This window comes from Drosophila busckii, chromosome X, assembly GCF_011750605.1.
Source record: "Drosophila busckii strain San Diego stock center, stock number 13000-0081.31 chromosome X, ASM1175060v1, whole genome shotgun sequence".
NCBI lineage: Eukaryota > Metazoa > Arthropoda > Insecta > Diptera > Drosophilidae > Drosophila > Drosophila busckii.
The window spans coordinates 1,629,135-1,645,333 of record NC_046608.1 but is presented as its reverse complement, the minus strand read 5'-3'; the positions used below and the strand labels follow the sequence as shown (position 1 = coordinate 1,645,333).

At 37.8% G+C, this 16,199-nt stretch overlaps 4 protein-coding genes across 8 annotated transcripts; 2 read left to right on the top strand and 2 right to left on the bottom strand.

Moving 5' to 3' along the window:
• Positions 1 to 3: 3 nt before the first annotated feature.
• Positions 4 to 1,120, bottom strand: LOC108606507 (serine/threonine-protein phosphatase Pgam5, mitochondrial). 2 transcript variants are annotated; one of them, XM_017996677.2, is made up of 2 exons: positions 501 to 1,120; positions 4 to 426 (listed from the first exon to the last, which is right to left on the bottom strand). In XM_017996677.2, exons 1-2 carry the CDS (start codon positions 1,056 to 1,058, stop codon positions 118 to 120), a joined length of 867 nt encoding a protein of 288 aa, XP_017852166.1. In that variant the 5' UTR covers positions 1,059 to 1,120; the 3' UTR covers positions 4 to 117. The 2 variants fall into 2 exon arrangements, with proteins under 2 accessions (XP_017852166.1, XP_017852165.1); XM_017996676.2 differs by having other exon boundaries at positions 6 to 429; positions 501 to 1,118.
• Positions 1,121 to 1,476: 356 nt separating this feature from the next.
• On the bottom strand, positions 1,477 to 5,997 carry LOC108606506 (fruit protein pKIWI501). Of its 3 annotated transcripts, none has more exons than XM_017996673.1 (4): positions 5,912 to 5,997; positions 4,751 to 4,968; positions 2,268 to 2,564; positions 1,477 to 2,207 (listed from the first exon to the last, which is right to left on the bottom strand). In XM_017996673.1, exons 2-4 carry the CDS (start codon positions 4,793 to 4,795, stop codon positions 1,521 to 1,523), a joined length of 1,029 nt encoding a protein of 342 aa, XP_017852162.1. In that variant the 5' UTR covers positions 4,796 to 4,968; positions 5,912 to 5,997; the 3' UTR covers positions 1,477 to 1,520. The 3 variants fall into 3 exon arrangements, with proteins under 3 accessions (XP_017852162.1, XP_017852164.1, XP_017852163.1); XM_017996675.1 differs by having other exon boundaries at positions 4,877 to 4,968; XM_017996674.2 differs by lacking the exon at positions 5,912 to 5,997 and adding an exon at positions 5,562 to 5,741.
• A 4,646-nt stretch (positions 5,998 to 10,643) lies between these two features.
• Positions 10,644 to 14,800, top strand: LOC108606666 (cytochrome P450 4d1). Of its 2 annotated transcripts, none has more exons than XM_017996995.1 (3): positions 10,644 to 11,362; positions 13,669 to 14,307; positions 14,386 to 14,800. In XM_017996995.1, the coding sequence occupies exons 1-3, from the start codon at positions 10,798 to 10,800 to the stop codon at positions 14,733 to 14,735; spliced, it is 1,554 nt and encodes a 517-aa protein (XP_017852484.1). In that variant the 5' UTR covers positions 10,644 to 10,797; the 3' UTR covers positions 14,736 to 14,800. The 2 variants fall into 2 exon arrangements, with proteins under 2 accessions (XP_017852484.1, XP_017852485.1); XM_017996996.1 differs by lacking the exon at positions 10,644 to 11,362 and adding an exon at positions 12,494 to 13,058.
• A 266-nt stretch (positions 14,801 to 15,066) lies between these two features.
• Positions 15,067 to 16,009, top strand: LOC108606667. Its single transcript, XM_017996997.1, has 4 exons — positions 15,067 to 15,239; positions 15,315 to 15,635; positions 15,701 to 15,867; positions 15,932 to 16,009. The coding sequence occupies exons 1-4, from the start codon at positions 15,132 to 15,134 to the stop codon at positions 15,996 to 15,998; spliced, it is 663 nt and encodes a 220-aa protein (XP_017852486.1). The 5' UTR covers positions 15,067 to 15,131; the 3' UTR covers positions 15,999 to 16,009.
• Positions 16,010 to 16,199: the final 190 nt, after the last annotated feature.

Genomic DNA, 16,199 nt, shown 5'->3' with positions numbered 1-16,199 from the left:
GTAATTTTAATTGCTTATGAGACGGCTGATTGCTTTGTTTTGATTTCAGTTTCATAAATAAAGAACGAGACATACAAAGTGCTTATAAAAGAAAATGTTTTTGATACTGAACACAGACTAGACCACATTCTTCGCATCGCGAGGTATGCGATTAGTGAGATGACTGGGTGGCATAAAGCCAGAGTCTCCCAAGTACTTGATGGATACATTGCCCGATGGACTGATTGTTAGCCAGGTGATTGAAGCATGATTGATACTGATGCGTAGCCAGGCCTCTGCCGGAAATTGTAGCGCACGGCAGACAAAGTAGCGTATAACATTGCCATGGCCTACGATGAGCGTATAGCTTTCCTTTTCTTGATCTGGATAGGCACGATGGAAGTAGCGGCGAAAGGCGGCCTCAATGCGAGCACCATCGCGAAAGAACTGCTGCAAATGCACACACAGAAGATAATGGGGCATTACATATAGAATATGCACGTGCGTGTTAGCAGACTCACCGATTTCTCGGGCCTCCAATGGCCTACCGGCGGTTGTGGCGGTATGGGTGCGCCCTCGCGTAAATAGGAGCAGCTCTTGACTTTCGCTTTATCGAAGTCTATCTCTTTGAGTATAATGTCTGCAGTTTCCTGCGCCCGCGTCATATTCGACGCAATGACCTTATCCCACTTGATGCCCAGCTGGTGTAAGCGCTCTCCTGTGTACTTGGCCTGCATGCGCCCACGTTGCGTCAAATGATGATTGTCATCGCAGGGACCCTCATCCAGATACTCACCATGACGTATGAGTATTATATGGCGCGGATACTTAACCTGCTGTTTCTCTAGCTCACTGTTGTAGCGATTTTGTTCCTGTGGCAAATCGTTTTTCAGTGGCCGCACCAAGCTTTTGGGATCACGAAAATCCCAATTGGTATCCCAGAGTGCGCACTCACTCACCGCCTTCTCGCTGTTCGTCCATGAGTTGTGCACCGTCTGGCGTGGATCACGTAATCTTTGAAAATAATAAGCTGCTAGGCCAGCACCGGTGCCACATGCAAACGCCGTGAATTTACGCATTTTCTTTTATACCTCTTAATTGGATTATTGTGCCGACAGCTTAAATGGCGGCAAAGCAACAGCTGTTTCAGCGCTGCCACCCGTCATGACTTGTATTATTGCAAAAAGTAGTCTGGCAGCGCCAAATTGAATTTGAATTTAATTTATTTTTGTATTTCTTGTATTTAAACTACTACAACATATTATATAATAACCATGCATTAAATAAAGTATGAGTTTTATATAATACTGTGTCTATATGTATAGCAATTACTATAAAATATGTAAATACGCATACATACATATATTTACATGCAATTTCCAGTTATAAATAGTTGCTCTCTCCCTCTCTTGTGTTTTCTGTCTTCAGTGCTGTTAACACTAATTTTAAATTACAATTGTTTAAATTTAATCTAGACTACTGCAAATTTAAAGCTGCCGCTTTAGTAGTTGCGAGTTTCAAAAACCATTTGCCTTGCTGCCTTAGGCACTCTCAGCTGCTGCTGCCTCACCTTCCACCTGCTTCTCATCGGGTTTCTCCACGCTGACCGTGCGAACAAATGTTGCGGAGGCTTCAATAACAATTGTGGGCAATTCATCGCTGGCGGTACTTGCGGGCGATGCTTCAACTGTGTCAACAACTACAGCTGGCACTTCCTCCGGCTGGGTTTCATTTGTGGGCTCAGCTTTCTCCTCTACCGCGACTGTAGATGCAGCAGCAGGTGCTTCTGTTGCCGTTGCAGTTGCAGTTTCTGGTTTGTCAACAACAGCTGACTCATGTTCTGGCTCAGCTGTTTGCTCTATGACCACAGCTGGTGCAGCGACTGGTGCTTCGCTAACGGCAACTGGTTCCTCGGCTTTGGGTACAGGAGATTTCGACTTAGCCTTAATTGGCACTGCTGGAGATGGTGTGCGAGATTTAAGTTTCTTCTCATGGGCTGATTTATCCAAGAGCACAGATGTGGATTGGGGCGCTGGACTCGTGCCACGCTTGATTTCCTCAACCTTGGCATTGATCTCATGTCGTATATCGGCTATGGGTCGTAACAGAAAGATGGGCACATTATCATCGCGACGCTGGTAGAGCATCTCGCCCTCGAATTCCAACAATTTATGCTTGCGTGCACGCAGTAATATGCCCACTACCTTGTCCGATATATAGTTATATATCTGTAGCGAAAAGAGACTAAAGTTAATAAGTGCAATTACAAGTTGCCTAAGCTCACTTACATTAAAGAGTTCGCCAAAGGGTATGACGCGCATGGTGGGCTCATCCTTGACCTGATAACCCTCGGAATCTATGATCTGGCAGAGCTCTAGCATTTCTTTCATGACATGCATGTTGGCTTTCTGGCCACGCATCTCTGTCAGACTACCAGCCAGCGGCTTGCCATACTGATCCTTGGAGAAAGTCGGTTTCGGTGATGTGGCGCGCCCATCGTGCGAAAAGGGGTTCAATAACTGCGACTGCTTATGCTGTGTCGCCTGATTGTTGAACATGGCTACCTTCGATGATAGCGGCGAGTCCTGAAAGATTTATAAGAACCAAAAACACAAAAATCAAAACGTTGAATTTAAATGGGAAGCCAGAATATGCAGCTAGTTTAAGCTTAGTCCAGCGCTGCCAGACTGTTGCTCAGTGCTGGGCAGCCAACAATTTCATTCTTATTCATTTTTTTTTTTTTGTGCTTGGCGGCATTTTTGTATGTCATAAAACAGCACATGCGGCAGCTAATTTAACTAATTGGTTGTAATTAAATATTAACAGATTTACATGTTGGCTACTTATTCAAGAGCCAAGTTGTTTTAGAAATGACCAACAGCACACCCAGGCAGACATATATATACATACATACTTACTTACATATGTACATAAATTCAAATATTGAACACACAACACAAATGGTGCTGAAGGAATGCGCAAGTGTCGTGCCATAAATAAAAACAAAACATGTGCATATGGCACTTTTGACGAACAAATTTGAAATACGCTATACTTCCTCTAAGGCAGCAGCACACATCATTATTTCATTAAAACAAAAACAGTGAGATTATAAAGCGAGCAGCAACGACCTTCACAACTAATTTTTTGCAAATGATTGTTTGTTTCCTTTTCACAAAAAACCGCATAAATAAGAAATTATATATTTAAAATTTTTTAAGCACTTCAAGCTTATGTAAAAAGAAATTTGAATAATAAAAAAATATAAACAAAAGTGGGGCAATGACGTAGCCGCTGTTGGTTCAACATCTTTGTTGATCAATATCCAAAATATCTTCAATCAGTCGCATTTGTTTCATAAATTTCATTCATATATATATTTAATGTCTAAATACTTAATGCGCAGCGATGAATGAAATGCTCAATAGAGCCAAATAGCATATAACTTAGTATATTTACGTATGTACAATGTATGGCATAAGCCTGAGAGTGCAGTTATTTCCCAGAGGTGAAAGTTAGCTTGTTGCAAATTGTTTGTTGGCTAATCAAATGCATAAATTTTCAATTGAATTTTCACATCTTGCGTGCAAAAATATGCACGTGAGATGAAGCATAAAATGTTAATTTATTTCATATTTTAAGCACACAGACAGAAGTAATTTTAATTTAAAGATTATGACCTTACGCATATGAAGTGAATGAAGTAAATTTTACCAGGCTAACAAATATGCCTAATAAAAAAAAGTACAATATATTAAAATTTAACGTTGAAGTTTTTCTTTCATATATTATACTATACATACTACACACATATATATATTATTTTTAACTAACAGATTGCGTAGAGTTTTTAAGTTTATATAGTAGGTATTTATATTTAGTACATGTCTATAACTAAGACGCTGCTATTAGTCGTTTGTCGGCGCCGTTGTCAGTCGACAAAAGTCGTCGCATTTCATATACATCTGTGCGTATACTATATACTATGTACTATATATGTACATATATATATATATACATATATAAGACACAATAACATTGCTATTTCAACTCAAACGATGGTCATTGCCAAGAATTTTTCCGTGTTTTGATCTCTTGCAGTGCGACAAAAATGTTTTTCCTTTTTTTGTTTTTGCTAGCTCGAGTGTATACTTTTGTATATATGTATATGTTCATGTACATAGTATTTAAACATAATATATAGCGTGATTTTGGCAGTTCATCTGGCGACAAATTAAAGCAAAGTCAAATACAATTTTTTTTAATGTGTTTTCTTTTCAATTTGCCTTTTTTTCTTGTGCTGCGTGATTTCTGTTTTTTTTTTAGTTTTAGCTTTAGTTTTCTTGAGTTTTGCACAAACAAACAAAAATTCACACACGCAAATAGAAAACACAAATTTTCTTTTGTGCGACATTTTTCCACGCCTTTTTTCGCTGTTTATTGTGTGTGTTTGACATTTTTGTGGTTAATTTTTTTTGATTATTTTTTTCATTTTGGTATATTTTTCATTTTGCGCATAAAATAAATAATCTTTAGACACGAGATATTTGCTAAATAATAAAAATGCTCGTGGGGAATTATAAAAAGAATAAGACATTTGGCCAGTGTTGTATTTACATAATATACATACAGTGTAGCCTCATTAACTAAAATAATGGTTTATATATTCAATATATGTATATTTTTAATGGTTATCTAAACATGTATGTATGTATTTAGTTTTATAAGCCATGCAATTTCGGGAGCTCATGTATTAGTTACTGTTACTTACCACAACGAACCGCAGGGCGCCCAATTCATGAGAGACATCGGCCATTTTGTTAATTTGGTATTGCTTACGGCTTTACGGGCTGGTTAATTTGAGCGCACTAAACAATTACTACTTGGAATAGCTTACGGATTCCACTTGTTGTTCAGTTCAGTTCAGTTCAGTCTAGCTGGCTATATGCTCTGTCAATGTTATGACACTCGCTAGCCCCAAAACAGTTGCTGCAAATTACAAATACAAGAAAATAACAAACACAAATTAATATTGCAAAAAGGTTTGTTTTTTTTTAGTGACATTAAAATGGGACGTCAAAGCAACGTTACAAAAACACACTTAACAAAAAGCACTAACAACAACATAAAAACAATGAAAATTTGTTTCGTTTGAGCGCCCATTGTGTTGGACCCTTGCCTACATAACGTGTTTTGGTTTTTTTCTTTTGTATTAGGGCATTTCTTTTGTGAACCCAAGTTATACCAACGAAAACAATAAAAAAAAAACAAGGTGAAAGCATTTGCAAGCTGCTAATTAACTGTACTTGTTGAAGGCTTTAAAGTAAAAAGTTATATTTACAAATATTATTTGTAAAATTCATTTGTAAGTTTAGTTTTTGCTGCATGGGGAGACTTGATTTCATTTTCTGCAAAAAAGTTGCGCATGCGCAGTGTCTGACAGCTGATATTCTAAGCCCAATTCTGATGCGTGCCGTTGCTCTGACCCATTTCCATTTCATTTCAGGTGTTAGTTCCATTGCAATTGGCGGCTTTCGATTATGTTCGAAGCTTGGCGCCAATATTCAAAATAATACACTCACTCTTTAGCTGTGCGGCTTTTGTTAGATTTAGTTCCGTTTCGTGTTAATTTGTTTTGTTTTTATTTTGCTATAACGTTGTTATTGCTGTTTGCTTGCTTGCGTTTATGGAATTCCTTGTGGTTAACACTATAATTAGTTCACTTTGTATGCAAAATGCACGTTTAAATTGTTATTGGTTTTATACTCGTATATAGTACGTACAATGTATGTATGTATATGTATGTGGTTACACACGTGTTTTAATAACAATTGCCACACTTTTACGACAAAAGAACGCAACACAAAAAATAATAAAAAAAATTACACACACACAGAGAAATAACGTAGAGAGTTTAAGTGTTGGCTTTTACTTGTGTGCGCTTCTTGTGTTTTTTTCTTGCTATATGCCTATTTGGATTTTTCTTAATGTACACCGTTTGCTTGCTGGGATCAAAAGTGAGCGCTGAAAGCGAGCGCGCTTTCTTTTTATAGCAGCGCCGGGCGCACAAAATACAAAGAGCACACAAACACACTCACAGATACACATGCACATATACATAGAGAGATTGGCACTCTCTCAGTGTTATGGGACACAGGGCAGGCAACACAGCATGTAAAAAGCAAGCGACAACAAAACAAAAAAATGATTCCACAGCTGCTCTCAACATTTTCTTTTAAATTTAGACAATTTCTGTTTTTGCAGTACCCCTAACTACATGTACAACAATAGTATAGAATTAAAAAATAGCAAACTGCAATGATAACATAGAAACCCTTTTTAAACTGGTGTAGTAACCATTTCTAGTTTTAGAAACTTTCGACACAACTCGAAATTTCCGTTAATGTAAACAAGTACAAGATTAATTCAAGCAAGTAAAGTATTCTATAATATATGGCACATATTTTAAATGTTTGCAGACAGTTTAGCATTTTCATATCTCGTTATTAATCTTGCTTCAGTTCAGTTTTCGTATTTTGAGAATATTCAAATCCAATTGCATTTTCAGTTAGTTTTACTTCTCTTCTCTTTTTACCGGAGCATATCTTTTAAGTTAGTCGCACCTCTGTCTGTTTATATCTTTCTTAATGTCGTGCATTGCACTTTCTAAAGTTCAAAATGTTAATCAAGCCAACTATGCCCCAATGATCATTAGAGCTTGAACCTAATAACTGTGTTGTGCCTCCTCTATTGGTTAGAGAGACGCCCCGCCCAGTCGCAACTTCTGGACAGCGCGGAACACCTGCGATTTTTAATATTAAAAGGAAAAACAGAAAAAATTCCTCATTTACATAAGACAGACGGTTATGATTGTAATTTCTTTTCACTCAACCCGAACGCTTCCACTTGTGGAGAGAGATGCGCTTCGTTACGCTTTGGAGGTTAAGTTTGGGGTTAGGCCACTATGCATAACACACAACCGCAATACCAATCAACGTTAGCCGATCAAAGTCGATCAGAGTCAGAGTCAGAGGAAACGGATTGAATATAGAAAAGCTGGGTTAGTTTGAACCAAACATTAATCAAATGATACGAACGCAATGTGGACAATACGTTGGGCGCCATTGAACGAGAGATAGAGCGAGATCGAGACCCACGAGATTCGTTGAATTCTTTAGAGACTGTCAATTTTTGCGAATTGCTGAGTAGAGTAGAAAAACCGGAAATGACAGACAAACGACAATTTGTCGCAAAAATGTTCTTTGACGGCTGTTCGTTCGTTCTTTCGCTCATTCAAATCGAAAATAGATTATATCAGCTAACTGGCTAGTGATCAATTGGCTTACGTCTTTATCAAAAATCGATGCAACAACTGCAAGTCTATATAGTCTATAGCATTCGAAAATTTGCAAGCTTGAGTGCGTGCAGAATATATTTGTTTACATAATATATATTTATTTTTTGATAGAAATGCGAATTGCGTTGAGGCGCGCGTGCCCAGCTGCCTTGGCCTGTCAACTTAGGCGTATACGCTAAGCCAATTTTTAAATTTAAATATTTACATCTCATGTAAAAAAAAGCTACATGTATACATTTTGTTAATTAAACAAATACACATTATGCGCATTGTTTAATACCGAAATGTTGTCAGACTAATTTTTTTAATTCAATTTGGCACTGCTTGAAATACACTTAATAGCAATGCTATGATTTATTTAAATATTAAAGCATTAAGTTGAATATTAAAATGCGACAGCAGGATATTTTTTGAGATTATAATAATTATAATAATAGCTTAGCTTTTCACTTGGGCAAGCTATAATTATATACCTTTTAATAGAAGCATTAGTTGATTATGTCGTTTTTAATTTTTTTTTGGTGTATTTTATTAAATAAAGAATTAATTTCTTATTGAATTGCTTTCATGTATGTTCATTACTTATTGATTCATGTACATTTTATTCAATTTGTTCGTTTCTTATTTCTTTTCAAATAAGTAGGTGCTAATTGTCTGCAGAAATCTGTGCAAGAGAATCAAGTATTCGACTTGTCTGCCAGACAAGCATACAACTTATATTGTTGTTTAATACTCAATAGTTCTTATGCTTGCTGCTTTTGGTTTTGCTTTGGTTTGGTTTGGTTTGCTTTCTGTTCGGTTTCTATTTGGCTGACAGCCACAAGTGCATGGCAATGTTGAGCAATCGCTCATTACAAGAGACAGGTAAACGGTCTGCAGTCTACAAAGGGAAAAGCCAAAAGCAATTGTATACTATAGGCGCTAGTATACTAATATATAGTTTAGTTAGTATAGATACGTGTATGCATTGGCATGAGTTTCCCAACATAAATAAAATCAACTCATGAATGAAAATGCGTTCGCCTCAGCGATTTCCTGTTGCACTTGCTATTTAACTACAACAACAAGTTTTCCTACAAAAAATTGCATTTATACGTAGTAGTTTGATTGTTGCAGCAAATTGTCGAGCATAAATTATTTGCAACATCAAGGGGGCGTTGAAAGGTTCAAAGCGAAAATCTTTGGCATTAAGCCAGGCAAAATATTGAGCTGGTCGCTAACTTGAGCTAACTAACTTAAGTTCAGAAAAAACATTATGTATATATTGCTTAATAAAATACATATATTATTTTAGGTTCTGCTCTAAGTTGTGCTTTGACAAATGTGCATTAACTTTTAAGCAATATGCAATGTGTCTGTTCGTTGATTTTTCTTTTGGCATGACACATGCCAACATGCAATTGCTTCAAAATTAAATGTGTAACGTCAAAGCAACGAATACCTCAGATGCGAGTGAGTCATCTGGCATTAAAATTTCGAATTTTAATTTGTTGTATTTGTATTAACTGCAACTTTGTGGGCGACATAAGTAATTTCAATTTATTTTATTTTATACAAACTAAGCACAGCGGCTGGCGACTATGGCGTATACGTTATAAATATTGCGCATACGCAACGGTCGCCCAAATTTTATTAGTATATATTCTATATGTAGCTACGATCTATAGACTAAGCAAGTGTTGAAAGCAATTGCCGCAAATGACGCAAAATGAACTAAATGCACAAAAAATTTGTTATTATTATTATTTTTATATTATAATTGCTTTTGCTTCATGTTTCGTTTTCATTGAGTGCTGCTGCTGCTGCTGCCCAGGCACGTTTTGGCCCTCTTAGAGCCCCCTGCCCCACCTCGCTGTTGCCTCCATTCGTGCATGCCTGATCTACGCCACAATTGAGTTCAACACGCAGAACAACAAAAATTTCAACTGCCTGACTGCGCGCTCTGCCAAATGCTAAATTGAACTTAATGCTGTAAGAAATGCCAAAACTACAATTTGTGCATCAAATATTGGAAATAGAACAAAGCAAACCCAGCTACGCCATAATGCACTTTAAATCAAAGTCTATCAAGTCAATACTCTACATCAAATAGTTTTAGCACTGTAACATCTTTAATCAGATCTCGTACATACCCTGCCAAGATATGGAAATTCGCCTCAAGATGTACAAAATTGGAAATGCCAATGAAATTCCACAACAGTCATACACAAGCGTATATAGTATATATATATATATCTCTATATGGCCGAACCGACAGTGAGAAATCGCCAACTCTTGTAAGACATGTGTAAATATTTACGTTTAAATTGTAGCCGCATACACAACGAAAATGACGTCGACGACCGACGCAAGAATTTTGGAATTTGGCAAGATCGAAGGACGTCTATGTGCTCTGCTATTATTTTGTTTTTTTTTTTTTCGGTTATTGCGTATACGTACAGATTTGTACAATAAATTGTAGAGGGCGCATGCTGATCGCTTGGCTACATATTTTAAGCATTTATGATTCATTTATGGTTGGTCATACATACGTAAGAACAATACATTTATTTACAAGCACTTTCTATCTATATATAGGCATTTCTATATTTGAAACGAGCTGTTTTCTCATAGAGGTGTCTTAGTTGCCTTGCTTTAAATAATTTTAACGGCAATAAGCAATAAATTGTTTTTCATTTGAATTTAAACACCGGAAGTGGAAAAGTTTGAAATGAGAAAGAAAGAAGAAAGTATTCAACTTTAAGAAATAAAATCTTTTAAATTAAAACATACTGTATAATTAAAAGTGTATAATCAAGGCTCTTAGATTATAATTGTTACAGTTTTTATTGAGTTTAACATAACTATTTATTTTTTAATTTTCCAAAGATTACGTTAAATTGAAAACCTCTAAAACACTTGAAGTAAATTATTTAAATAAGTTATAAAAGGTGGATTAGATGATATAATTGTAGTTTATAAAGTTTTAAAAATGTTGAGCCTTTAAATTATTTTACGAAGTATACGATTGAAAATAATATTCAAATTGCTTGTAACTTTAAAGAGATATTTTTTGAGCCTTACATAAAATGCTTAATTCCAGTAAAAGTTTTATCTTTTTAGACAAGCAAAATTAACTTTAAATAATGATTGACTTATACAAATTTATACTCTAATAATTTGTAAATAAAATTCTTGTATTCGAACAGCGAATTTGCTAAGGCGTACTGTATGTTGAATATGAATTGTGTATACATCACTTAATGAGCAATGCGGATGAACAACAACTGAGCGAATCCACAAGCAACTCGCCCACTCGCGCCTCGAACGTTGTGCTGGGAAGTCAGATGGGTGTGCTTGATATTTTCGTACTGAAAGTCAAGGCATGTGAACTGATAACATGACAGTGAACACTTCAAGGTGATAAGAGATGCTGCAGCCAGCAGCGCAGACAGTTGCGTTAAATGAGCTGAAGGTAAGTCATGTTCTGGCTCTGGCTCTGTGTCGTTATTTTGCCAGCTCTGCTGCTGCTGGCGTTGACTGCAACGCCGCGTCTGCGCCGACTGCAGCGGGTGCAACAGCTGGCGAAGCATTTGCCAGGACCACCCGCCTGGCCACTGCTAGGACATGCACAGCTTTTCATGGGCCTGGAGCCTGCGCAGGTGTGTGAGCTCATTAACGAGCTGGCCATTAAATATAATGGCACCTTCAAGCTGTGGCTGGGCTTCAATTTCAGCATTATGCTGTTCAATCCCTGCGATGTGGAGCACGTGCTGGGCAGCAGCCAGCTGCTCGACAAGGCCATGGAGTATGACTATCTGCGTGGCTGGCTGAACGAGGGTCTGTTGGTCAGTCGGGGGCGCAAGTGGCATCGTCGTCGTAAGATTATTACGCCTGCTTTCCATTTTCGCATTTTGGAGCCGTATGTGGAGATTTTCGACAGACAGACGCGTCAGCTGTTGAAGCAACTGGCACAAGCTTGCCAAGATCAGCAGCTGGTGGAACTGGGGCATTTTGCGCATTTATGCACCTTGGATATTATTTGTGGTAAGTCGGACAGAATTGTATTATCAGCTTTTAAATTGTATTTAGTAAAATCATTATCAAATCTAAAAACATTCAATCATTATTTTCATTTATTTTGAATAAACTTAAATAGTGCTGCTTAGTTAAATTAAATAATAAAGCAACCCATAAAATAAATGTAATTACTAATCTAATACTTCTAAGTACGAAAGAGACAAAATTTCAATATTTTGTTAATTTAGCAGCCAAAATATATTTTAATTGAACACTAGACAGATCGTAGAAAAGCAAAACTGAATTGGTATCAATAATCTATATCAAGTAGCACTTTATTAAAATGGAAATTTTTTTTCATGATTTTGATTGTCGACAACTGTATTATGATTGATTATACAATCGAGTATCACTTAATTAAGCCTAAATTATCAGTTGACATGCATATCTTGGTCTTTTGTTTTGTTACTATGGGTACCACAATAAATTACTAATTAGTTTCATATTAACTTTCCTTTTCAATTCAATAGAAGATTTTATAAAAATTCTCATTTTCGTCAATTCATCGTGATTGATTCAAATTTTCGTCCAAATTATTGATTAAAATTTAAACTTTGAGCTCACAAAATAATGATTTTTTATAGCCAGCACTTGTACATACAATATAAAAAAAAAAAAAAAGCGAAGCACAGCAGCATTTTATAATTACAATTTCTTTTATAAATATATACGCAACATATTTTATATAGTACCAAAAATCGTGAGCAATGCTTTATGCCATGACCACCCCACCCCACCCACTGATAGTGTGTTTAAAGCTCGTTGTTTTGAAAATGCATTTGGTTGAATTTATGACTCGAATATTTCTAATCAGCTTGCTCAAACTAAATAAAAATACGTATACGCTTGCCTTTCCCTTTCGTATGAGTCTAGATAATGCTTTTGGTCTCGCACTCTCTTTTGGAGCAAAGTACAATTCGTTGACTATTGACTGGCAGCACTTAGAGATGCTTTCCTTATGATTAGATTGGAGCTGCTAGAGCTGTAGTAAACAAGCACGATGGATGTGGATAAGCAGGCGATTAGATTTCCCACCCGAAATACGCTGCTGTGAATCGATTGGAAATTCTTTGGGTTCAGTATTGGTTGCTGCGTGAAATGTTTCTGGTGTTGGGTCTGGTGTTGGCCAGCGCCGCTTTTGTGGCGCTGCTTGTCTACCAGCTGAAGTTCAAGCATCTTATTGAGGTTACGCGTAATATACCGAGTCCACCAACATTGCCGCTTGTCGGTCATGGCCATCACTTTATTGGCAAGGCGCCACATGAGATGATTCAGACCATCGTTCATTTCATGGCAGAGTATGGCAAAAATGATACGATCAAGATATGGCTGGGACCCGAGCTCAATATGCTCATAGGCAATCCCAAGGATGTGGAAGTTGTGCTTGGCGGGCTGCGCTTCAATGACAAGGCCCACGAATACAAGGCGCTGGAGCCTTGGCTGGCCGAGGGTCTCCTGGTTAGCCGTGGTCGCAAGTGGCACAAGCGCCGAAAGATCATAACGCCCGCCTTTCACTTCAAGATTCTCGATCAGTTTGTGGACATATTCGAGCAAGAGTCACGTGTGCTGCTCAAGAATTTGGAAAAGGAGCGTCAGCTAGACACAAAAGAAGGTTTCAATCTATACGATTGGATTAATCTCTGTACCATGGATGCCATTTGCGGTAAGCTTTAGGCCCAGGCTCAGGATCAGCTGCAAATGAAATGCTTACTGATTCTTTAGAGCAGCATAGAAAGGATTTATGGCTCTTAAGCATCTTACATTTGCATCCTACATTTTCACAATTGCACAATTAAGTTTTTGATTGCCTTTTTTCTACAAATCGTATATTATTATTATGAATAGGACCTGGCGAATCTCAGCGCACTCCAATGTCTTTTTATAAATTTACTGGAATGGAATTTTTTTTTAGAGAGTATGTCTTGCAAAAAGAAATATGTTGAAAAATAATATTTAGTTTTGGAAACATTTATATAAAAACATATATAGATTGAGGTCAGTTTCTTTTGTTTCTCCAACTGAATAATACTGCCCAATTCTTCATAGAGAAACGAGGCAGTGTCCCTTTAGGACATGCAACAGACTGCAAAGCAGTCTAGTGTATGTCTGTCTCGCTCATCTTGGTGACGGTTGCGCCGATCCGCACTTGTCCCACAGACTAATTGACTTGCACTCAATCTAATTGACTTGCACTCAATCTAATTGACTTGCACTCAATCTAATTGACTTGCACTCAATCTAATCTATTCCACCCACGTTATATTTTGATTTAGAAACCGCAATGGGTGTATCGATCAATGCGCAGACAAATGTAGATTCGGAGTACGTGCAGGCGGTGAAGACTATATCGATGGTTCTGCACAAGCGCATGTTCAACATATTCTATCGCTTTGAGCCAACATATAGACTGACAATGCTGGCGCGAGAGGAGCGACGTGCACTCAACGTGCTGCACAGCTTTACAGAGAAGATCATAGTGCAGCGGCGACAGGAGCTGCTACAGCGCGCTGGTGCATCCACAACAGAGGCGGATGCGGCTGCTGATGTGGATGCGGATGTGGGGGCCAAGCGCAAAATGGCATTCCTGGACATATTGCTGCAGTCGAGCATTGACGATAAGCCGCTGAGCAATATGGACATACGGGAGGAGGTGGATACATTCATGTTCGAGGGTCACGACACCACCTCCTCGGCTATCATGTTCTTCTTCTATAATATAGCATTGCATGCAGATTGCCAACGCAAGTGCTACGAAGAGATTATCCAAGTGCTGGGCAAGGACAAGGCAACGCCAGTCAACTACGAACTACTCAATAAGCTCCACTATGTTGATCTGTGCATCAAGGAGACATTGCGCTTGTATCCCTCAGTGCCACTGCTGGGCCGCAAGGTGCTCCAAGAGTGTGAAATAAGTATGTGCTTCTTACGAAACCAACTACGTCCACAACTAAGCTTTGCGCTCTCTCTCTCTCTCTCTCATTTCCTCGCAGATGGCAAGATTATACCCGCTGGTACAAATCTGGGCATTTCACCTTTGTTCATGGGTCGCTGTGCGGAACTGTTTAGTGATCCTAATAGCTTCCTGCCGGAACGCTTTGATGTGGTTACTAGTGCAGAGAAGCTCAATCCCTATGCCTACATACCCTTCTCCGCCGGACCGCGCAACTGCATCGGTCAGAAGTTTGCCATGCTGGAGATCAAAGCAATTGTGGCCAATGTACTGCGACACTACCATATCGAGTATGCTGGCAATGCCACCGAGCCACCAGTTCTCATTGCTGAACTCATTTTGCGCACCAAGGACCCTTTAATGTTTAAACTAAAACAACGAACGGATTAATTCGATTCAGTCATATTTAAGTTAAATAACCATATTACAACTGCCGAAAACCAAGTGTATAAAATATTTTATGGCTTTGTTCTTAATAAATCGTTATTCTGTAATTTATTTTAAAATAATTTAACTGAAACAGCAACACTAGTGCTGCCAGATGTTGAGCGCTTGCATATGGAACTAGCTAAAATATGCTAATCTGGTAGCACGTCCTAGCAGCAGTGACAAGCTTTTTAAAAATACGCATGATAAGTCGCAGTTAATTAAAGATACCGCCCTACAGTGTGATCGTGAAAAGCATCAAGCACATTGTCATCCATGCAGTAAGATAAAACAGCGCGACGCCAGAACGTAGTTTGTAAAGAGAGAATTGAGTTATTCGCAAAAAATATAATTTGAGCAATGACGGATAAAGGTAATGAGTTGGAAAATGTTGAAGCCAATGTGGTCGAAAACATTGACATTGAAACAGCCCTTGAAGAGTTGTTTAAGAGGATTTTGGGAAATCTGGTAAGTTAACGGTTCTTTTGCATACATAGATTCTATTCTTAGAAGAAACCTATTTACACTTATGTTTACTAATAGAAATCGGGTAATACCAGTGCCCGTGAGGAACTTAACAACAATGCACAAATTCTAGAGGAACTGCAGGAAGAGAAGTCGCGTTTATTGACTAACTTGAATATGGCGTCCTTCAATGAGTTGGGTAGCCGTGAGAATCTGATCGGCACAGCTATGAATTTGAATAGCGTGCAAGGTTCTATCGCGCAACATTGGGATTCACGTTTTGCTCTTGATGGCAGCTATTTGAAGGCCTATGAGGACCACTGCAAGGAAGCTGTGAAAGCCATGGAGGAAAGCACTGCAGCTGAAAGTTCCGCTTGCTTTGACGAATTCTCAGAAAAGGTATAAATACACACTAACACAATCTCCATAAAATATATATTTATATTAAAGTAATGCAATTTCAGGAACATAAAGAGCTTCACGAATTAACAAAGAAAGCTCGGGAGCAGTATATGACTATACGAAACGCTGACTACGAAAAGGTTAAGCAGCATATAAAGGAGTACGAAGACAAATTACAATCCCTGTCAGGTGAATTGCAAATACTTGAGCAGTATGCACAAGAAGCCAGGTATGTATGCGTACAATGTACATACTTAAGTAGATATTATTTATTAAAATTAATTTTATTAAAGTGATATAAAAGAACAAATGCTGCTTACACTGAAGACCCGTGCACTTGGAATCATGAAGCCAAATTAACTAAATGACTACTCTATACTTAATTTAAGTTTATAGAGTTAGTTGTTTAATATATATTAAATGTATATCAATAATTTGAATAAATTTTCAAAGGCAACTGTTTTCTTTTTCTATAACTGTGTGCCCAGCTGTTAGCATCGTGGCAGCGCTTTATCATGCGCTACGCAGCAATTAGCGGTTAAGTTGATTATAAAACTGTGC